The following is a 24,741-nucleotide window of genomic DNA, read 5'->3' on the forward strand; positions in this document are numbered from 1 at the left end:
TCGAACTACAGACCTTTGGTCCGTGAGTCCAAGACACTAGCCACACTTATGTATTTAAATTATTTTTATGATATGGAAGCTCTCACTTATTTCGTTTACCATACCCTCAATTTTAAATCAGAAAATATAATATGTAACTTTAGCTTAGTTAGAATATAAGTTTACATATAAAATTGTAAAGCGCCCTTAAGGTGATTTTTCACGAAAATGGTGCTATATAAAACAGCCAAATATATTGAAAAAAACAGTTAAAATGAAAAAAAAAATATTATTATAAAGTTAAGGTGATCAGTCTTAGGCTTCAGGCGCCAGTCCGGGAACAATAAAACATTGCAGTGTATAATCATCATCTTTAAAACAAATATTCCTCGTCCACCCTGCCAGGGATCCAATCCAGGACCTCAGGAATGGGCGATGATTACTTACGAGGCGGGCTTATCTTCGCTCGATTTCTTTTTTCTCATGAAGCGAGTCATCGTTTTATCTTAAATACAACACATTATATTCTGCATGACATGAGAGCAACGTCCTGCGGTACATTAACACTGGGCGTGGAAACGCCCAGTCAGCCCCAGTCAGCCCGAACAGTCAGCCCGACAAGTCAGCTCGACACAGTCACTCAGTTCCTCATCGCCGTAACACTCGCGTTACATAATTCAATTCATTGTTTATTAATGTTTATAAATAAATGAATCCCAAGTTAATCATATTTAATTATCCTTTTAATTGGTGTACCGATAGTTACGCACATCACTCACCACAGAAAAGGGATTAATTTATATATTTTTTTCATTTCTAGACCCAGATTAGCAAACGAGAGTATTATTGGAAGAAGAAGAAGGACAATAATACATCAGGCTACACCGGCACTGGTGTATGGAGCGGTGTTACACTTGCTGATACATGCTTCTTCATGAAACTGCCCCACAAAGATGGCGCTGGTAAAAATGTGGGAAACCCCCTCGCCAAAGACTTTATAAATAAGTTCAGCGAGAATGTGCTGAATGGAGAAGGCCTCGATGCGGAAAAGGTGAGCGTTTCAACCCTTTTTATTGCACGGGGCCAAGCATCAATCTCAACTGGTGTATATGCAAAAAATCCTACAACATCTATCATCAAACCCAACTTTTATATACTTGAAAGAAATAAAGTTATTAGCTATAATACCCTTCTCATACAATTCACTCATATGGGTACATATCATTTTTTAGAATATTTCACTTTTGATTGAACCGCAGTTGATGGTTTAAAGTAAATCTTATGTTTTTTTACAGGAACAAAATATCTCCTTCTACCATATTCAGTTTCACGTTGGCTATAGCCGTCTTCTCTATTTATTTCTTTTGGTCAAAATCTTGTCTTGCATTTAGGAAATGACAAATGACTACAGCCGGCATAACCGCGAACTTGTCAAAAATCCCAAACAGCCCATCATCGATCCCAACTAGTGTACATGCCAAAGTCCCGCAGGGCCGACTATCAATCCCCACATGTACACGAGAAAAATCCTACAGAGCCGATTGTCAACCCCAACTTATACATGTAAAATATCCTACTAGGCTAATCTGTTTCAGTGTCTTTTTACTTTTTTTAATAACTTTGAGAATTATGCATGTCTCAGCGGATGATCGTCACGGCATAACAGACAGTTGAGTTAAATTAGAGTAATAATTTAATTTTTTTAAGTAAAACAGAAGGCGACTAACCTACTCACAAATGAGTAGGTTTACGTTTAGACCCAATAGTTTATTTGTAGACGTCGCTCAGTACGCAACTTCTGATTTAAATTCAACTATGCCGTGTTGTGTCCTTTTAAAGTGTAGAAATACTGGTAGGATCTTAAAGAAACAGGAGATAATCACATTTCATGTGTAATTAGTAAATGAATGTGTATGTAACAAATGCACAACTTAAAAATTGAATTATTTTTCCTTCTGTCAGAATGTCGAAGAAACAAAATGAACATTTTGTTAGTGTTGCCAGGGTAGTAATCTTTTTTACCTTACTTTGCTCTTCTAATGAGAGAACTAATGAAAATTGGATCTCGGATTAAACAAATCTATCGTGGACATTTGACCGACATTATCTTTAAAACATTAAATATTATTTAACACGATATAAAAATATCCGCTTTATGTAAAAAAAAATTGTTTTATATTTTATGTTTAAAGTTCATTAATTCAATTACTCTTATTAAATGACCCTTTACTTATCTACTCTGTTGTGTCAATCAATATTTCCGCGTGCACAATAAAATTTTAGAGAAATTAACAGATTGCTTTTTTTTAACCTTACATTTGTGTTATAATTATATTTTTTCCCATCGTGCAACATTACGCGACGGCATCACGAATGCGCGTGGCGAAAGTGAGGTATAGTGGGGGAATTATCGGACACAGTCCGATGTATTCAAATATGATTCTACGCTCCTTCTGGACTGTTCTTAATTCTATGCTATTTCCAGGTATTAACGGCCGCCCGTATGCTCTCATATTGGCGCAACAACCGAGACCGAATCAAGAATCAAAATGTCGTTTGGCTAGATAGTCAAGATCTTCCCACTAAACTGAGGAACACGGATAAAAGATACGGTGCTATTTTGCCTCAGGTCGTGGTATGCGGCACGCTCACCCGAAGGTAAATAAAACATAGTATTGTCATTAATTGTCGTACATAAATTGTTCAACACGTGGCTCAAGGCTAACCGAGGCAGTAGTGACTGTGGCTGTTCATCAGATTGGTCATCCTACCGATACATGTTCCAGATGTGTACACAAAGGATTTCTAGCTAGTCAGGAACATAAATAATATAATAACTAATAAGTCCGCAACATCAGTCCCATGGTTTTGTTGGTAACTCCAAATGGATGTTCAAAACCCCTTCTGCCATATCTTGTTTCCTGTTTTCTGACACGGTTGTTTACGACTCAAAGAAAATGTCACAAAAAAGTGAATTTAAAATACAGTAAAAACCCTCATTTTACATTTTTCAAGGGAGCAAGAATAAAAAGTGTAAAACTGAAGAAAACGCTTATAATAATAATAATAATAATTATGGATAACTTATATAGCGCCATTTTCGTAATATAATACCTCAAGGGCGCTTTACAAAGTGATTATATAAAGATATAAATTTAATTTTAACTTTTTAATTTAAGAAAAATAATGTTCTTTTTCATATTACTTTTCCACCACATGCCAAGAATTTATTCAAATGATTTAGAGAACAAGTGGGTTTTAAGTTTCTTCCGAAATATCACTTCACTCGCAAAGTTTCGGATTTCTGCCGGGAGAGCATTCCATGCCGTAGGGCCTGCGACCGCAAATGCACGTTCGCCGAATTTAGTGCGCTGTTTGTGTAGAGGTATAATAACTTTTCCTTTCGACGTAGATGTAGCTGATCTAAGCGTAAGACGTCTGTCTGAGGAAATGAAAAATGCATGGAAAAAATAGCAACTACCTGTTTTTTTTATTTGATTTAAAAACAGCATGTTAAAATTATTTTATGTGTAAATTAAAAAAAACGAAAATAGAATTTGCAATATGCTTAAAATATTTTTCCCCTAAATGTTGGGAAGTTTTATTTATACGGTATCATTTTTTTTCTATGGCATCACTAAAAACAACTGTCATATAGATCGCGGCAAAATTGTTTCCATTTGTTTATGACAACTTTTTAAACCATCTTTTTTATAACTTTAAATATTTATATTGTTATGTTTTAAACATCGCAATTTAATGATATTAAAACTTTATTGTTTCTGAACGTTTGTCAACTGCTAACATGATTTGTACAAGTCAATATGACGTTTTTGTTAGAATGAAAACTAAGACTGACTCTAAAGGAAGACACTTAAACAAAAAGGTCAATTTCTGTGCACCTCATAGTTTATCCTTTATTAGTAGTTAACCTGTTTTTATTCTTCATTTGCGTGACACATGCGGTGGCGCGCAGGCCGCGACATAATTTTAGTTTTTTTGACACATCAAATGAATTCCGAAAATTTTTAAACCAGGGTGATGAAAAATGTAAAAAAACATTAATTGGGGGGAATATTTGTACATTTATACATTTTTTTTGCACCACAACAGGCCAAGAGGCCTAATTACAGTGGTAAATTTAAAAGTAAAAACGAGGTTTTACTGTAGTTTAAGTTGAATAATTATCATGTTTTCATGAAAATTGTTTTACTGGAATAAATTACTTTTTTTCCTTTAGTTTTTTTCGGTACAACTGGCCCCGAGAAGAAAAAAGAGTTAGCACATTATTTTGAATATTTTTAGAGCAATGGAGCCTACTTGGATGACGGCCAGTAATGCCCACAAGGAAAGAATAGGTTCGGAGCTAAGGGCTATGATCCAATGTCCACCTGGATATAATTTTGTCGGAGCTGATGTGGATTCACAAGTGAGTTTACAATTTTATTATTTAAGTTACGTGTATTTTTCTTGTTTCTAAAACAAAAGTTGAGCCTACCAAACTATAAATAAATGATTTGAAAAATTCTATACTATGTACATATTTTATTTAAAACGACTAAGAGCAAATGTTTCCAAATATTCTAAACGGACTAACTAGGCGCTGTGATTTTTTTCCTGTGGGTGAAAGCACCAATCACTACACCAGGAGGCAGATTTTCTTTTGCAAACTGAGAGAAGCCATCACCTCGAAATCACTCGTCCAGGATTCTGGTTCTGTTTCACACACAAAACTGTATCATTTTAAGAATTATTTTATAAAGTACCTTAATTAAACTCACGAGAATTTCCTACTCATTTGAAAAAAAAAAAATTCGTACCTAATGAAGATTTTTTTTAATGTTTTGATTAGGAGTTATGGATAGCGGCCATACTAGGTGACTCTCAATTTGGAATACACGGAGCCACACCGTTTGGTTGGATGACTCTCGCGGGATCCAAAGCAGATGGTACTGACATGCACAGCCACACAGCCAAAGCAGCCCAAATCACCAGGGATCATGCCAAAGTCATCAACTACGCTAGAATCTATGGTTAGATTATTTTATTTTAAAATGTCTTTTTAGTCCCGCACTTTTTTTGGTATATTGTCGGTGTTAACGAAAAGGCGGACTGTAAATGAAAAACGAATTTCATTCAGTTTTGTGATAGGGTAATATTTGAGAAAGGATAGGAACATGGAATGGATACCTACCTTTAATACGATGTTAATGTTCTTCAATTTCTGGCACTGGATGACAAATTGAACTATGAAATGTAACAATGTTTTCCACGATGCGCTACGATTCCAACTACTTTTTTATCCGATTTTATGTGAAGTCAAAAATGTGACTTGGTGTTTCTTCTAAATTCGAATCTTCTAATTTTGAATTTCTTTTATCTTGATGTTAGGTAGGTACCATAAGGTTGGGCCAAGGGAAGAATGGGAAGAAAGGTAATCGGCCAGGAATAGTATCGATAAATGCTGTTATTTACTTAACAGTCGGTGATACTGTAATACCGCGTAACTATCGATTTAATTTTGGCTGGGGAAGTCCAAATCAAATGCCCAAGATTCTTACCCCGCTCTATCATCATAGGATTCCCATTTTCCAACACGGTTATTTACGACTAAATAAAAATGGTCCTAAAATCATATTATTTGGACGACTCGTAAGAATACAAATATTTTTACTATGTGTTTTATGTTTTATTCTCTTCATTTACCCAGGTGCTGGTCAAAACTTCGCCGAAAGACTTCTGAAACAATTCAACCCTTCCATGTCTGATTTTGATGCCAAAAACAAGGCGCTTAAGATGTTCAGCACCACGAAAGGGCGGCGTTATTACCGACTCAAGGCTGAATACATCGAGAGGGTGTTTGGCGACAGTGACTATACTCCCCCAGAGGAGGAGAGAACTCTTTTGGGGTACCATGCCAGGAGGATAGCAAAGGCTAATGGAAAGTCACTGGAAGATATGTTTGAGAAACCAAAATGGGTTGGTGGTACAGAATCTGATATGTTCAATCGACTTGAAGAAATAGCAGGTAAGATCCTTTCTAAAACACCATATGTATCAATATTTCTTCATATTCTTTCAACGTAAAATAAAGGACAAGAATCGCCTTTTATTTGTTTTATAGAAATATTTTTAATATCAAAAAAAAATTTCAGATTGTGGTATGATATTTTTCACTTACTTTTTTATGAATTTGTAAAACCAAAAAAACCACTAAAAAAAATATTTATACATCGACCTGGTTTGAGGTTACTACCTCACCATCAGGACTTGAATTAACTTAGAATTACACTTATTTGTTAATAAATTTGTATAAACCACTTAATTTTAATTTTTTTTTAAAATTACACTTCGACCGGTTTCGAGGTTACTACCTCATCGTCATGAATTTAAATAACTTATAATTACACGCGTTGCTATTTATATAATAAAATATTGTATGAAAGAGACAGAAAATTGAAAGAAAGAGAGAGAAAGAAGATAAAATAAATCATAACGGGAATAGTTTTAAAAGAGGACTCGAAGTAGTAACCTCGAAACCGGTTGAAGTGTAATTAAAAAAAAATAAAAAAATTAAGCAGTTTATACAAATTTATCAACAAATAAGTGTAAAATGTCATACCACAAAGTGAAAAATGTTTTTGATAACAATAATATAACTTAGAATTACTCGCCTTGCTATTTATATTTAAAAATATTGTAAAAAAGTTAATTTTTAGAATCTTCCTCTTGATGGCCCTACAGCCCAAATCGAGCCTTGGCCTCCTTCAACTTTTGCCTCTAACTCCGCCTGTCCTCAGCAGCCATTTTCCAATTTGCAACTTGTAGAAGCTGTGCTGCATCTTTGTTTACTTCATCCTCCCACCTCAGTCTAGGTCTTCCGATCCTTCTTTTACCCCCCCGGATGTCCAGTCATGACTGTCTTAGTTACTCGCGCATCAGGCATTCTCTGCACATGTCCAGCTTATCTCAACCTGAGCAATTTTATATGCGTTGAAATATTACGGGCTTCATATATGCTGTACAATTTGGCATTTTGCTTAATGCCCCACTCTTCTCTATCTTTCATGAATCCACAGATTCGGCGAAGAACTCTCCTTTCAAATATATCCGGCATCTCATTGGACCTTACGGTCAGGGTCAGTGCCCCACATCCATACGCCAATACAGACCCAATAATGGTCTTGCACAGGATTAATTTTTAAAATTAATTGTAGAAAATTTACATATTAATAAAAATGGTTTTCATTTAGACAATTTAGAAAGATTAGAAATAAGTAAAGCCACTAGCAAAAAATCTTCATAATACAAAATCAATTAAATTTAACTTCGAGTACTCTTTTAAAAATATTCCATTTATGATTCATATTAACCTCTTTCTCTTTCCTTTCATTCTTCTTTTTCTTTCTTACAATATTTTATAATATAAATAGCAACGCGAGTATTTCTAAGTTATTATTTATGTTCAAAGCATTAACTTTGTTGTCAAATTTTAATTAATGTTAGTATATATTAATATTTAACAACTTACCTACTTTTTTAATCTACCGGTTTCGAGACTTACCATAACCCCCCCCCCCCCCCCCCACACATGCTGCGTCATATCACTACATATTATTAGCCTAATTTTAGTGCAAGTTCAGACATGATGGTGTTTGCATCCCCTTTAACTCTGCATGTGATTTATGTATTTTTGGAAATACTATATATATATATATATATATATATATATATATATAGATATATATATATACTACTGCGATGGTAAAGGTGAAAGTGTATTTAGGTATTTGCATGTTGGTGTAGTGAGTGTCCTGGCAAAGAGACTGGTACGTCTTGAATCCGGCAGACATAAAAAGTCTGTAAGTGGTTAAATACTAATATTTACTAACATTAATTTATTCTAAGTTAGTTCAAGTCCTGACAATGAAGAAGTAACATAACTCAAGAGTTTAGTGATTTTTATATATTTATAAATAAATAAGGTTTATTTACAGTTTATACCCGAGATAGTTTATTTAATAAACTGCTTTCAACTTCATTATTTAGTAAAAGTATATATTTTTTTGATAATTATCCAGATTACATATTTTGAACTCAGGCATATTTCGTTTTGATTTCTATCCGTTTAAAAGACATCTAGTGATTATGATAAAATTATAAATAAACTTATCATTGAAACTTCTTGGTTTAGTTTTAATTTTTTTTTATTTTGACCAACGAGCGCTTTCGCCTAAGTAGGCATCTTCAAGACTGGTGCCTGATGCCTACTTAGGTTAAAGCGCTCATTGGTCAAAATAAAAAAAAGTAAAACTAAACCAAGAAGTTTCATTGATAAGTTTATATATAATTTTATCATAATCATTAACTATGGAGTTTTATCAAGAAATATCAACAAAAAACATCAATATTATTAAAAAATATCTGATTAATTTTTTAAAACGACGATTTGTTTTTAGGATCGGAAATTCCAAGAACACCATTCCTCAGTTGCCAGCTAACTAGAGCTCTGATGGCAGACGGAGAGCTGAGGAAACGCCACCTTCCTACTGCCGTTAACTGGGTCGTACAGTCGGGAGCTGTAGACTTTTTGCATCTCATGCTGGTTAATATGGCTTGGTTGACTGGATCCAAGGCTAGGTCAGTACTATTACCCTACTGATGTTGTTCTTGGAAAAAAACACTGACAACTTACGGAATAAAAATCCAGAAAAGCATCATTAGAGCCAGACATGCCCAAACCGTAGTCCACGGCCACATATGACCCAATTGAAGGTTTTATTTGGCCCTCCCGAGGTTTTCAACTTTCTGTACATTTTGCATTTTGTTAGTGAATTCAAAAATTACGCCACAATTGATATTGACAATTAACATTCTGAATTTGTAACATGGCGAAAACACTAAGCCAGTTACTGTATAATCTATGACTAAAAGGACATGTGACAGTGGCGTTTTTTGCACATAGCAGAACTACCCAATATTTGACTTATGTGTCCCATCTGTTTCAATCAGTATTAATATATTTTTTAATATTTTTTTTTTTTGTGTAGGTTCTGTCTGAGTTTTCACGACGAGGTCAGGTATTTGGTAGAGGAACAGTACAGATACGAGACGGCACTCGCTCTGCACATCACAAATCTCTTCACGAGAGCATTTTGCTCTGCAAGGTAATTTTACAATTTTAACATTTAATTTCAATCATTTTACTTCCAACTTTTTAGCATTCATGTCAAGGTATTTACGTTATCGTCGACAGTATGTCACTTATGGGAACCACATATCTTATGAATAAAACACAAATTCTGGAATTCTCCAAGGATCCTATCTGGGTCCTCTTCTTTTCATTTTATTTATAAATGATATTAGTGACTCAATCAATAACTCCGACTACCTTCTCTTTGCTGATGATGTCAAGATTTTCAAATCTATTAAAAGTGCTGAGGACTCCTCTTTCCTCCAAAATGATTTGAGAAATTTATGGTATTGGTCGGTATCTAACAAATTACCTTTTAGCATACCAAAATGCTGCGTTATCTCGTATACTCGATCCAAAGAAACAATTCTTTTTCCTTACAACATGAATAATGTAGTTTCACTGCGCAATTACCAAATTAAAGATCTTTGTATTATTTTTTAAGCAAATTTCACGTTTAAGTCCCATATTACTGGTGTTGTAGATAAATCTAGTAAAATGCTTGGATTTGTACTTCGAAGCTCTAGATATTTCAATAATACTACTGCAATTCGCACATTGTATGATACACTAGTCCGCGGCATACTAGAATACTGTTCCATCATTTGGGACCCTTCTGAATAAAACCACATCCTTGAAATATAAAAGGTTTAAAAGCGATTTTTGTGATATTTATATCTTAAAGAAAATTATAATTATCCATTCTTGTATCCATCATTAAGGGATGCTGGATTACAGCACCCTCGAATCCTAGCGTCAAATTTTTCTTGGGAAACATTTCTATAAGCTGATTTCTGGAAGTATATAATATATAATCCAAATATACTGAAAGAGATCAGTTTGTATGTTCCCAATAATTAAAACTAGAGCGAGATCTCATGCACTGTTTTACACACCCAGAAGCCATACAAATGCAAGTCAGAATTCACCCATTAATAGGTCAATTTGTTTGCTGAATATGGCTTCTATGGATAATATGGATCTATTTTTCTGTACATATCGGCAGTTTAGCAGCTATCCGCTTTCTTTTCATCAACTTCTAACGTATATTTACAGTCTGCATTATGTAATTGGTTAAATAGCACGTAAAGTTATGCACACTAAAATTTTTCAAGTAAATAAATTATTATCAACTCCGAGTGAAAATATAAAAGTGAAAAGTTTCAAGTAAAATTTAATACATTGGTTGTTATCATAATTTGTGTCCGTTTTTTTTTCCAAATGAAGAAAACAAGAATCCGTATTTTGAAAACGAAATTTTAAACAGCCCGAAGTCGTTACCGTTGTAAAAGAACACCGAAAACTGAAGGTGTTTCCACAACGGAGTAGCAAATTAAACTAGAACAGTGTCATAAAACTCGAGACAAGATCTGGACTTTTTTGGTGTAAGTCTTTATAGTTTTAAAAATTCACTAAGATAGACCGGATCTTGTCTTGAGGTTTATATTTTTTTGTCCTAGCTTTAATTTTATTTAGTTGTATTTTATTTTATTAGTGCCTGTATTTATTATAAGAAATTGTATGTACCATCGTTAGAATGGACTGCATAAGTCCGTCAAATTAATAAATAAACAGTTATAACCTCTAAGACATGAAAAAAAACAGGAAAACTACACTGTTCTAATAAACGTGACACACCGTTTAAAAAAAACTGCATTTCAAAGAAACCCTGTTTAAATTTTACTGGGTAATATTTTTTACCTTTTTGACCCATCCATCCTTACGCCATACAATAGCATCAGAATTTTCATACATTTTTATCTTAAATGCCGGCGCTGCCGTTAGATTCTTTTTGATAATAATTCATAATTAGCACCTCAAACACGTATGTTTTGAATAATGAACACCATATTTTAAAAAAGGTTTTATATTTTACATGATAACACATTGACGAAGTAATTATTTGTTAACTCCTAATATAATAGGCCACTTTTCGAACTCTGTTCAGGAGAACTATTCATGCAAGCTTCACACAAACACAAAATAATTCAAATAAATAATCTATCAAATTTATTGGTCTCGGTAATGTAATACCTAAGACGCTTGCCTCACGCACGGGAATTCCGGGTTCGACTCCCGATGAGATACAATAAAAAAATAGTCATTTTCAATCAAGCCTGGATGTTGTTTGCTGTGTGTAACTGAACACAGGAATGTGACCTTTTAGTTTGTAGATTAAAACAATAAAATAATCAATATTGCGGATGAGTTGTTTAGTTTATTTTGGCGGTTCGGAAAGAATGCTCAAGTCTACGCCTCGGGTCATTATCGAGATTTAAGTATGTAGTTCATATAATATAATGTTTCGCCTTTCGTCCTACTAACTGGTCGCTTGTTGGGGGCCTCAGGCTAAAGTTAAACAGACACCACTTTTGTTAACACCCGATACATGAAAGTAAAAAAAAAAATATGTAGGCTTGAATGCACGTTGATGCATGGGAACTCCTACCTGGGATGTTGTCTTTATTGCATGATTAACAAAGAGAGTAACTACGTAGACGTTTTGTTTTGAATCACTTAGCACTGAACAGGACTACACGTTGAAACTCATTTTAGCCGTCCAAATTACATTTCGTAATTGTATTTCATATCCTTTTTTTTTTTTAAACGGATCCGGGTAAGTAGGTGGGGCTTTCAATGCATGTCGCATCCTTATAATTATCCGGTGTTCATTTTACTTCTTGATGAGGTTTTGAGGTGTGTACCGATTCCGTGTTTCTCAGCGATTTTACATCCGCTCGTATCAGCAGTTTGTTAGTAGTCAATTTAATGTTTTGATAGTAGGTCAGCTGACACTGAGAATTAATTTTCGGGTGACTCCTACAAATATATAAGTACCTACATACATATTTTTTCTATCCTTCTTTTAATGACCCATGTAAATTAGCACATTCGTGTGACTTTATTGACTGTAAATAAAATGTATTGTGTTACCGATGTGTTTGTACGAGAGATTCGCGCTAACTTCGCCGGTAATTTTACCCTCGCGACTGCCATTGTCATTACAGTTTATTTAATATCACACCACTGTCATACTGCCATCGTAAGACCGTTTTCTAAATAGCTATCTCTCTTTTAATACTCCGTAAAACGTATCCCCGGCTCCTGGCACGGTGCCAGAAACGATTTTCTATCGTTCGCCAGTCGTTTCCTGCCATGTACCAGTTCCTTTTGGCCCAAATCCAGTTTCCGGCGGCCCGAAACAACGACATTTAGCCCCCCTACTCTCGTTTTCTGCAAGGTGTATTGTCTTTTATTTTGTGATTTGTAAATGCGAACTTTCGTGGCAGTTTCAAGGTTTTACAATGCGTAATTTTAAGAATTATTTTATTTTACGATCCTCCTTCTATCGAAAGCGACAGCCCTTTTCCGAAACTGTTTATAAAGACTTGTGTCTTTAGTTTCGCAAATTCGTGATTAATTTTTTTGTGTTACGTTTCATGAAACAATGCCATGTTCCGGTAGTTACAATAACGCATTTATTTATTATTTTAAAATTACACTCGTTTAAATACAAGTTAACTTATTAGGGCTTTTAGGCTGTGCCCGTGTCAAGCCATAATAATTAACAATAAAAAATACATAGTAAAAATAATTAGATTGATTATTTGAAAAAATAATCTTTTTTTTTTGTTTTTTTACAATAAACATAAATGATAAAACAGAGTATTCAAAAAATAAAGCATAATTACATAGCAATGGTATACATATTAATAGTTAAAATAGTAAACAAAAAAATCCCGCAAAGGCATAGCCTGTTCCTGGGTATACAAGAAAATGTTAATGAATTTTCGCTCCTATAATAAATAATGGACAGTTATAATATTTTTGTGTAACATAAGAAAGAAAAATTAAAATATTCTGTAAAAGATTATATGGTATTTTTTTATAGTAATTAAAAAAGGAAATAAAAAATATTTAAAAAGAAACACAAAAATATTCCTTAGGGCAACAAAATATATCATAGAAAAAAAGAGTTCATATCTTTAGTTTGAATCCAGGATAGTGCATGTTTTTTAAAAGAGGGAAAATTTTGAAAGTTTGGAATCAATGAAATATTATCAGTAAAAAAATAATTAAAAATAATTTCGGACCGTAAAATATGCATGTCTCTGTGCGAGCCTCGTTTTACAATGTGGTATTTCTAACACACGATTCCTTCTTTGACTTGATCTATTTGAATTACTTTAAAATAAATTTTGGTTCTTAAATATGTATTTTAAACATTAAAAACAATATATTGGTCATAGGTCTAAAAGTTTAGCTTCTCGGAAGAATTGATGCAATATAATAAAAATCCAGAAAAACAAGGTATAAGTAACAATTAATGAAATTCCAAAGAATACAATTTAAAAAAGATCATCATCATCATTCTCCGCTCCGAATGGCGCATATGCCACTGCAGTGGTAAACCAATCACAGCGTATCTTGATCATTTTTGTTACATTAAGTTAATGTGATCAGTCTTACGCTTCAGGTACCATTCTAGGGACTATGAAATATTCTAGTGTAAAAACACCCTTTTAAATAATATTTTATGGCTGCGATTGGTGTATTTTGTATATTTGATAATGTAAGAATCTAAATTTGCATATTTTTTATTTTAATATTTACGTCTGATTATCTTTTTGTCGGCCTCGTGGTGTAATGGTCGGCGCGTTTTTCTACCATGCACCAGGTCTCGGGTTCGATTCCCGTCATGATTGACATGTCGGGAATAATAAATAACATCTTGTAATAAAATATTTTTCAGACTTTGAAAAAAAATGTTTTTTCCTTGCCCTGTAAAGCTGACAAAATGATACATGGCATGTCTCCCAGTTATGGATTTGTGAAAATCTTTCATTGGATGTAAACCGTTAACCAATCCACAATATATCATTAAAAATAACATCTTGTAATAAAATATCTTTAAGACTTTGAAAAAAAAAGTTTTTTCCTTGCCCTGTGAAGCTGACAAAATTGTACATTGTACATGGTACATGTCTTAAATACAAATAATGGTACATGGTACATGTCTCCCATTTATGATTTGTGAAATTTTTTCATTGGATGCATAATATTGATCGCACAATTTTTCATTTATTCCATAGCGTAGAAGTTGCCTAAGAATGTTGTCAAATTGTTGAATGACCCATTCATTCTGCCAATATTTTCTCCATAAACTCGCAACTTCACGCATTAAGCTCTCTGCCCACGATTGTCGTATCCTAGCACAATTTTTCATTTATTCCATAGCGTAGAAGTTGCCTAAGAATGTTGTCAAATTGTTGAATGACCCATTCATTCTGCCAATATTTTCTCCATAAACTCGCAACTTCACGCATTAAGCTCTCTGCCCACGATTGTCGTATCCTAGCACAATTTTTCATTTATTCCATAGCGTAGAAGTTGCCTAAGAATGTTGTCAAATTGTTGAATGACCCATTCATTCTGCCAATATTTTCTCCATAAACTCGCAACTTCACGCATTAAGCTCTCTGCCCACGATTGTCGTATCCTAGCACAATTTTTCATTTATTCCATAGCGTAGAAGTTGCCTAAGAATGTTGTCAAATTGTTGAATGACCCATTCATTCTGCCAATATTTTCTCCATAAACTCGCAACTTCACGCATTGAGCTCTCTGCCCACGAGTGTCGTATCCCAACAGAAGTTGAGCGCGCAGTAACATTAAATCCGTAAGCAATGTTCGTGAAATAGATGCCCGTCCAGAAGCGGTCATGGCGTATTGTGATCTCTGACCTAGTTCGGCGATAAATTGATTATTATTGATCCCCATTTATTTCAAGTGTGTTGGGAAAGTCGCACGAGAATCCCCCTTTTCATACCATGCCTTGTGGCAAAACAATTTATAAATGAACGGATTTTTTTCGAAATGTTATTAAATATTTGTATTTAACCACTTTCCGACTATCCTAAGTCTACTGGTTTCGAGACGTACGCGTATATTTGCCAGGACACCAATTAAACCAACATGCAAAGTCCACTACACACCTTCACCATAGTTGTTGCACAAAACTAAAAAACCAGCATGCCATGAATTTTAGTAGGCAACCCTTAAATGCACTGATTGGGTTATGAAAATGTTTGATATTGTGGGAGAAATAGTTGAAAAAAGAGGGAGGGGATGAAGGGAGGGGCGTGAGTTTAATAGCCATAGAGTGACCATTACAATGGTAACTCGTAAATTCGCGTTAAAAAACACATGCGGTGTCTTAACAATGAAAATTTCTCCGAATCCGCAAATCACCGAATTGATTTTAATCATCACTTTAATAAAGACGGAAGAGCGAAAATCTTGCATACAAATTAAGTATTAAAAGTCAATAATATGGAAATATTTTTCATTAGGAAAGCTTCAAAAAATAATGTTCATTTGATCAATAATCAAACAACCTTTCAATATAGCCCATTATACGATGTTCCATTGTAATGGTCACCCGATACCAATTGAACTCACGCCCCTCCCTTTTTTTCAATTATATCTCTCACAACATCGAAATTTTCATAACCTAATCAGTGCAAGTAAGGGTTGCCTACTAAAACGCATGGCATGATGGTTTTAAATTTTTGTGCAACAACTATGCCGAAGGTGTATCGTGGGTTTTGCATGTTGGTTTTATTGGTGTCCTGACGAAGAGACGCGAACGTCTCGAAACCGGTAGACACAGAAAAGATGGTAAGTTGTTATGTACAAATATTTAATAACATTTAGCAAAATGTTTGACAGCAAAATTGATGATTTAAATATCAATAATGTTTTTTCAGAACAAATTCGTACCGTTTTCAATACTTTTACATGTTTTTTTTTATCATAATCATTATTTTCCCGAAGACTTTTATTTAAAGCAAATTTCTCACGCAACCTCAATTTATTTTTTTTTACTCCGTCTTTTAAATATATTGCGACTTTTGCGAAGAAGGTCGAGAAAATTTTAACTTCAAGAGAACACGCACACCTGGAAATCGCATCTTGAATAAAGTGTAAAAATGTCTAGATTTATATGCAATTGATTTTATAAGGAATTGTGCACACACGGTTTTTAAGACTATACCGCGAAACTTCAAAAGACATCTTTTTTTATGTACCTTTAAAATTATTTGACTTAATTTGGATTGAAATTTGATTTTTTTAGAACGATTGCAGAATATTTATATTCGTTATATCTTTGATCTTCGCAAATTTGACCACTTAACCACGTATCGCACGCAACTACACTGGATCAGTATCAGGCATAGAAGAAACATTCACATTCTATCACTTCTTCACAATATTTTAAATAATCCGTTAATCTGAGAGAGCTCATCCAACCTCTTTCACGACACGGACTATCTCTTCGTTCTAGTAACGACAGAACCCTTTTAATACCCTGTCATCGCTCCAACTTTCTTGCCTCCTCGTTCACAGTAGTAACCTCTCGATTGTGAAATAATCTACCCACTAATGTTAGAGACCCTTCTTTATTTACATTTAAGTCAAGATTGAAATGTCACTATCTAAATATTTAAATTGTTCCTTTATCCTTCTTCTTACCTTCCCATCCCCTTTCCTCTCTTCATAGTAAAGTGTTAATTTTTATTATTTTTATTTTGTTAATCTTTGTTTTTAATTTTTGTATAAAATTGTAAGATTCAATATGTCCATGTATTTATAATTTTATCAAACTGAACGGTTTGGGTAGGTAGGAAGAAATTGCCTTAAGGCAATATGCCCGCCCTTATATGCAAATATATTGTATATGTACATAAAGTGTCAAACATTTTTTTTTTTTTTTTTTAAATCACATTTTTATTTTAAAACTTTAATTTAAGAACTTGTGACGTCACAAGTGGAATAATTTAAAATAATCATAGCGCTGATGATACGATACATAATAAAAAAATAAACATTGAACCGTGATACAACACAAGAGTAGCATAATTTTCAAATATGTATACTTTTATTTTACGCTTCTGCCCCTCCTCTGGTAACCCATTTCCCGGAACTTAAAAATGTAATTCAAAGACGTCACGTTCCCAGCAGTGCTCTAGAGCGGAAGTGTCCATTTTGTTTACTTTTACTGTCGTCCCACACCAGTGTGCGCCGGCCGGACTCCCATAGGAATCTTTACTGTTTATTGCCGGAGTTCCTCTAGACGGATCGCACTGTGGGTCGAGCGTCTTATACCGCCGGACGAATGATAATACGCCGAGTTGCGAAAGTCCTGCAGGGTTTGAAGTTATGCAGCGAATGCTGAACTGCTCTAAAAAAATGAGATAAATTTTCCGGATAATGGTTTGAAGTTTTCAACAATTGAAAAGTTTCACATCGTTACTATTCAAACTTTTTTACGGGGCACTACAGAACTTTCTAGTGGAAATTTTCATTTTGTCTCAAGAATATATTTCCTTATTTAATTATGATCGTTTTGCCTCTAAATAACGTATCATAATCTTCGTCGTACTAGCGAACAAAACAGGGTTGTGGTCTCATAGTCATGTGGAAGAATGGAACCACAGAGACATGCATATTTTACTTAATTCTTTTTTTACTGATAATATTTCGTTAATCCCAAACTTTCAAAATTTTATTTAAAAATAAAACGCACTATCCTGCATTCAAATTAAAGATATTAACTCTTTTTTCTATGATATATTTTGTTTTTCTATGATATAATAAGGTTGTAGGTAATAAATAATACTTTTATGTTTTTTATTCCCTTTTTTAATTACTATAAAATAAAAAAGTCCCTTCTAATCTTTTACAGAATATTTCCTTTTCTCCTTCTTATATAACACAATAATATTACACCTGACTTTTTATTATAGGAGCAAAAAATTCATAAACATTTCTGTATACCCACGAACAGGCCATTTCTTTGTGGGATTTTTTTTTTACTATTTTTACTGTTAACATGTATTTCATTTCTATGTAATTATTTTTTATTTTTTGAATACTCTGTTTTACCTCTTATGTATATTGTAAAAAAAAACAAAAATATAAAATAATAATTAAATAAAATAAAAAAATAAAAATCATGTGTAAAAAATTCCAAGTTCGAACACTTCTCTATCGCAACTTGTCTCCTGTGATTATTTACTTAATATATAAAAAAATATATATAAAAACCAAGAGAGGATACAGAAAAAGTTTATAAATTTAATTGTACACCAAATGTAATTCAATGGAGTATAGAATAGTGATTACAGATCAATAATTTAATTTGAAACTTGTGAACAACTTCACTGTTATGCGGATGACCAACAAATCTATTTTTTCTGCTCTCCTTAAGATATAAACAATTTTAAAAATCGTGTGTCTCAATGCATCCAAACCGTCAACAACTGGATGTCATCAAACAGACTCAAACTCAATCCATCTATAACAGAGCGACAAAAAACCGACAACACCTTTTAGACCGATCTCCAATTTCAATCACAGGTTGTGATCTCACCCCTAGTATAAATGTTAAACTACCGGGTGTTCATTTAGATTCAGATCTTTCTCTTCATTCTCAGGTCAATAAAACGGTAAGTGCTGGTTTCTTCCATCTCCGACAGATCAAATCCGTGCGGAGAAATATTCCTATAGATGCAACTAAAGCTCTTGTAAGTGCTTATGTCGTTTCGCGTCTAGATTACTGTAATGGAATATACGCAAATCTCCCAAAATATCAAACTAATAAACTTCAATCTGTTTTCAATGCAGCAGCAAGGCTTATTACGGGAGTAAAAAAATATTCTCACATCTCACAACATCTTCGAGATTTGCACTGGTTAAAAAGCCCAGAGATAATAAAATACAAGCTTTGCTGAACAGTATTCAAATCCCTTCATGAAATGGCTCCAAAATACCTATCAGACCTTTGTATTAGGGAAAATACATGTCAAAGAAAATCTACTCTTAGGTCAGCATTTGATTCAGGAAGAGGAAAACTTGTCGAAATCCGGCGTTTCCCAAACACTAGATTTGGAGATTGTGCTTTTGCCGCCGCCGACCCCTCTGCCTGGAACCAATTGCCTTCAAACTTACGAATCATCGACAGTCCCTGTCAGTTCAGATCCCAACCAAAATCCCACTTCTTCAGACTATCATACCCTCAATTTTAAATCTGGAAATATAATATATCACTTTAGTTTAGTTAGAATGTAAGTTTAGGTATACAATTGTAAAGCGCCCTTGAGATGATTTTTTACAAAAATGGCGCTATATAAATCAGCCAAATATTATTTTAATGGATTGCCCTTACTTACAAGTTCTTTAGAATATCTTGTTCCCAAGAGGACAAGACTCCAAACTACATTCAATTTGCCGAGAATGAATGGTTACGTAGGACGAGGTCGAAAACCCCAGGTCTGGTCATGTCAAAAGCAGACACAACCGAATTGCATGTATGTAAAGATGTATGAATGTGGAAGAAGCTAGGAATGTATGTCAAGATAGACGTGTGCGGCGGTAACATCGTAAACCATTGCACGATATGTAAAACTGACCATATTTTTTTCTCAAGGACACTTATTTTTATAACATTTAAAACAATTGATTCGGTTTTAAAATAATAAAATCAAACCGCTTGCGCCCTTCCTCGTGTTATTGTTGTTTTTATTTAAATACGAGAAGAAAGATAAAAGCAGGAAACAACTAATAAATAACTTTTTAAAAATAAAATTTATGCTTGAAACATATGTTTAACTTTGTGGTTATTCATTATAATAAAATAAATATAAAACTTTGTTTTTAACCAATTATTTTCTATCGACCGATAAAGGTATACTTAACGAAGTAATATTTAGTAATTAATTTAAAAATAAAATAGGATATAATTCATTAGTCAATTATACCTTGATAAAAAAGCTTGTGTTGCTTTGAAACTGGTCGGTAGAAAGAATAAACAATACGTGATTAAAAACATTTTTAAAAAATATTTATTGAATAAATAACATTAATAAAATATCTCAAATTAATGGATTGAAATTGTGTTTATAAAGTAGCACATTTAATCTAGGGTCAAATCACCAATGAATGACCGTTTAAGGTTCAGCTTGTAGTGAAATCCACATTAAAGGTATAAATTTCATTATTTAAGCGTACAAAATAAAAGAAAACAATAAAAAACACATTAATTTTTCTAAGTACTTTTTTATTAAAATACGAGTATTACAATTATAATTGATGTTACTTTAAAAAAAATAGCAGAATCACCAGTGAATGACCACTACTAGCCCAGTGAAAATAATACTCAGATTTACTTACATCATAACACTATAAAACACCCTAACACATTAGAATATGGATATATTCAAAGAATTGCATAAGAAATAGCATAAAATAAAACACTAACCACACCTTTCCTTATAAAAAACACTATCAATCTCAGAACAATATTACCTTTTGACAACTCATAGTTCAAAACTGATAGATTCGTTTCTTAAAGATGTGTGCGCCTACCGCTTTTGTCATAGTTTCTAGTGTTAAAAGTTTTTTGACTGGACACATGTAGCAATTCTTATTATATTGTGTTTTATTAACCAATGGTCATTTACTGGGGGGTGGTCATTTACTGGTGCTTTTTGACCCTATTATTTTTTGTATAAAAATTCTTTGATTTTTTCTCGTTTGAGACTAGTTAAATTTAATGTTTCTACTCATAAAGCTTTCGAGTGTTTTTACATTACCCCCATGATTTTTCTATTTTCGTTTCCGGCTTAGTAAAATAAATGTTGTATTTATTTGTCGTGTTGATATTCAGCAGTTACGTCTTTTGTAAACAGCACGCACTGATTGGTTTAGGATGAGATAAAGCATCGAGTCGAATTTAAGATCATTCATCACATTTCTGCTATGAACTTAGGTATACGAGATCGCGTTAGTTATTAATTTGGCTATTTTGTAACGAAATATTGAATTTTACAGCACAAGTGCACCATAAAAATCTGCTATATTTTATTTAAGTTTGAGTAGTCTCACTCATAAATACGTGCCCTTTGTCGTATAAACACTTCACTTTTAATAAGGCGTGTATTGGGTGGCATTCCTTTAACATCTTAGTTAATCGAAAAAAAATAATTCACAAAAAAAAAATTGTTTTGTATTTGAAAATAGGAAACTTGCTATGATGGACGATATGCCGATCATGAAATATTAAAACTAGTGAAATTTCTTGGCAGTTCGTTCTAATTAATAAAATTAACTATTGAACAAATGACGGGTTGACATTTTAATCCACTTAGTTTGATGGGCCAGTAACCGGGTTTATTTATTTTATTTTATTTATTGGAGATATCAACAGTAATACATGTAAAAAAATAAAATGTTCAGAGAATAAAACCAATGACAGATATCCACAGAAATACATGAAATACTCGTAAAAAAATATCTTAAGAGTCCCAATCAGAACTAGCTCCCTCGGTATATTCGAAAATCTTAATGTAAAATCTATAAAACAGCTTTATCTAAAAGCTCTGTTACTATAATACGCACGTAAACAATATTCTCCTTTCGTTACAAATACAAAAGTTACTAGATACTCCACCTGATGCTTCAAAAAAAAAAATACAACCTTCGGTCAAAGAGGATTGGTCTACTACTCGGTTAAAGTGTACAATCTACTTTCATTATCCATAGGGACAATTAGTAAGTACTCACAATATAAAATTGCTATTAAGAAATGGATAGTGGAGGTGGGTTGCACACGGATCGATGAGTGGATCAAGCCAAATAGGTAAAATGTGTGTACTGTTTATGAAATTTGGTCTATTAGTTTATATAAATTGGTTATGTTTTTTGTGATTATTTTAGTTTATATTGTTTATTATGTTAACTTTGTTAAATAATTCATTTAAGGCAAGTATCACATTTTGTAAAAGGAGTGAGGGAACATTATTCTGTATAAAAAAAAGACTACAAACAATGTAAAAGTATAATTAAAAAAATAAATACATGCGAAAATTAGAGGTAAAATAAGATTTTATTGTAGAAAAAGGTGTGTTTTAAAACGCGCATTTCAAATGTTAATTCTTTACTATCAAACGGATCAATAAGGGAAATGTTCAAATTATATTCACGAGCTAAACGTATAAGTGGAGAGTTCTGGGCATAGTTCGTACGAACTGCTGGCACATGAAATAGAGAGTTCGACGTGTGACGGGTGCGGTAGCCAGGGACATTAAACGATAACTCCGACATAAGAGCCGGACTATCGAGGCGTCCACTGAGTATGTCATGAAGAACCCCCATGTCTAATAGTAGACGGCGATCTTCTAAAGTAAGCAAGTGGTGCTTTTTGCAGGAAGACATATAATTGAGATCGTTTGAGATTCCGGCATCTCCAGTATTGCTCTCGCGACATCCTCAGACTGGGATGGTTTTCAAGAAGTGTACACCATTATATAGGCTGTTCAACGAGGAAGTTGTGATTTATTTTTTAAAAATTTATTAATGGACTATTAAATATAAATATAAAGTATCGTATTGTCAGCACTATGATTTTTTAAGGTTTCGTATTTTTGAAATTACTCCGCATGTGACGTCAGAGATTCTCTTCCGCTTATTTTCGGTCAGTTCTGCCGATCGGTCCGTTAACGGTAAGTAAACCGGATATCTTGCACAGCTCTCTTAGTGTTGGTTGATTCATTAGTGACGTGGTTCAAAGCAGTTCGTTTTAATGATTTTTTTCGTACATTTTGAAGAAACTTTGCCGTATAAATTAAACAGGCATGTTGGCCCTGTATATCGGAGTATGAAACAGTCTATGCTGACGCTGTCTTAGGTAATTATCAGGAGCATACAAACCAATGCTCGTCATAATCTCAGAATTATCGATCACACCGCGCAAAAATCGATAAAAATATGTAGTCAAATACCCATTCCTTCTAGTCTCTAAACTGTTGTAGCCATGTATACCCTGGAGATACTCGGTCGGGTAGAGATTAAGTTCTATTTCACACTCAGAACGGTAATCTTTATCCGCCCAGCGCAGAAAAATGTCGTTGGCTTTTTCATCGGTAAAATTAAATAGTCTAAACGGTGTCGACAAATTCGCCGCCACCTTATACCGTGCGTACTTTCCACTTTAGCACCGCCCCGTGAGTAATGTGGCCAGTAATGTCCCGAGGAGAGTTACTAAGTTAAGAGTACTTGAAGTGCGACATTCCGGACTGTAATTCCTGGGACTATTTTTCCCTAGTCCGTCTTCTAGCGCCGTATGGTGAATAGTGATCTGTATAGAATATTGTCCATCATTAAGCGTACTATAAATTTTTCGATACGCAATAATTGGACGTAACGTATTCTCTTACTTTCTCTCTAGATTATGGCACTACAGCGACGATCTTTTTACACGATAGAATAGATATCCACCATTGGCGTGTCTCTATCGTCTGTTTTGTTTGTTTGTTAATAAATTGTCTTTTATAACAGCTAAAATCATCCAAATACACCTAAAACGCCGAGTGTTATCTGGCGTCTACGTACGGTATACAAATATGAAAACTTTTTTTGAAAAAAGTAAAGCGTTCTTACGAAAAATTTCCTTCTGATATTCTTTCTTTAAAAAAAACAGAATTGGTGCAGTTTTGTGACAGAAAAACTGTATTCAACCGCTTTCTGTCGCATATCCTTTTAAGCTGATTAATATATGGTGCATAGAATGATTAAATACTGTAACCAGTTGCAAGTAACTGCTAGAAAATATTTGAAGTGCGATAACAATTTTACATCGATCTAAGAGGTGGTTGATAGGTTTCCTCATTAAGGTCTGAAAAAAAAAAACAGATTACTTTTGATAATCATTGTTTAATAATTCCACTTAAATTCACTACAAATTGTCACATACATACAATACCCACACACCCATACACATATAACACACACCCTCACACAATATATACATTCTCACCCTCACTAACATGTACAATAATAACACTGATACACTAAAACAAGTATTTAGCATAAATATTTTTATTTTATTTAAAAATCATATAACACAAAGTATTTTACAAGTATAATACGTTGATTACATTCCCAGGAGTTACAACAACTCAATTTGGGATATAAATAATATTAACATTTAAAAAATAACACATATTGAGAGCAACAATAATGTTATAATAAAAGTAATCCTCATAATGTAATTGAGACACATTTTATATACATATGTCTACCGACATATTGAATTCATTGTATTAATTCTTTAATGTGTTTTGTTTTTATGAGAAAAAAAAAATAAATAAAAAAAAATATTATCGGGTTGTGGTCCCGTGGCTAGTGTCTCGGACTCACAGACCAAAGGTCCGTGGTTCGAATCCCACTCTACCCCAACTTGATTCCATTTTCTAATAGTGAGTTATTTACAACTCGTTGAAAATGGCCCTCAAAATTAAATATTTGGGTAAATCATAAGAACGCAAATATTTATTTTTTTATTTTTATTAATAATAATAATAAAATCAAATTAATAAATTTTTGGCAGAACCATTGTTGTCGTCCCTCGATTTCTGATCGAGAATCGTGAAATCACCGTACTTTGGGATTTAAAACCAGACTCAAAAACTGGTTTCTTAATTTTTTGTCCATACCTAACAATGTAG

General features: G+C 33.4%; 2 protein-coding genes across 3 annotated transcripts in view; both read left to right on the top strand.

Annotated features, from left to right (window-relative positions):
- LOC148276852 (putative RNA-binding protein EIF1AD) overlaps positions 1-24,741 on the top strand; it is a 118,737-nt gene that overhangs the window by 13,976 nt on the left and 80,020 nt on the right. The window lies entirely within an intron of this gene.
- Positions 1-24,741, top strand: part of PolG1 (DNA polymerase gamma, catalytic subunit tam) — a 53,180-nt gene that overhangs the window by 13,965 nt on the left and 14,474 nt on the right. For both annotated transcript variants that reach the window (XM_088233661.1, XM_088233662.1), the window contains exons 10-16: positions 800-1,030; positions 2,465-2,637; positions 4,285-4,408; positions 4,832-5,012; positions 5,690-6,007; positions 8,439-8,619; positions 9,030-9,146. In XM_088233661.1, coding sequence (XP_088089787.1) covers positions 800-1,030; positions 2,465-2,637; positions 4,285-4,408; positions 4,832-5,012; positions 5,690-6,007; positions 8,439-8,619; positions 9,030-9,146 — 1,325 coding nt within the window. The remainder of the gene's footprint in view (positions 1-799; positions 1,031-2,464; positions 2,638-4,284; positions 4,409-4,831; positions 5,013-5,689; positions 6,008-8,438; positions 8,620-9,029; positions 9,147-24,741) is intronic.

This window comes from Micrasema longulum, unplaced genomic scaffold (assembly GCF_059751315.1).
Source record: "Micrasema longulum isolate JH-2025_06_02 unplaced genomic scaffold, ASM5975131v1 h1tg001137l, whole genome shotgun sequence".
NCBI classification, from domain to species: domain Eukaryota; kingdom Metazoa; phylum Arthropoda; class Insecta; order Trichoptera; family Brachycentridae; genus Micrasema; species Micrasema longulum.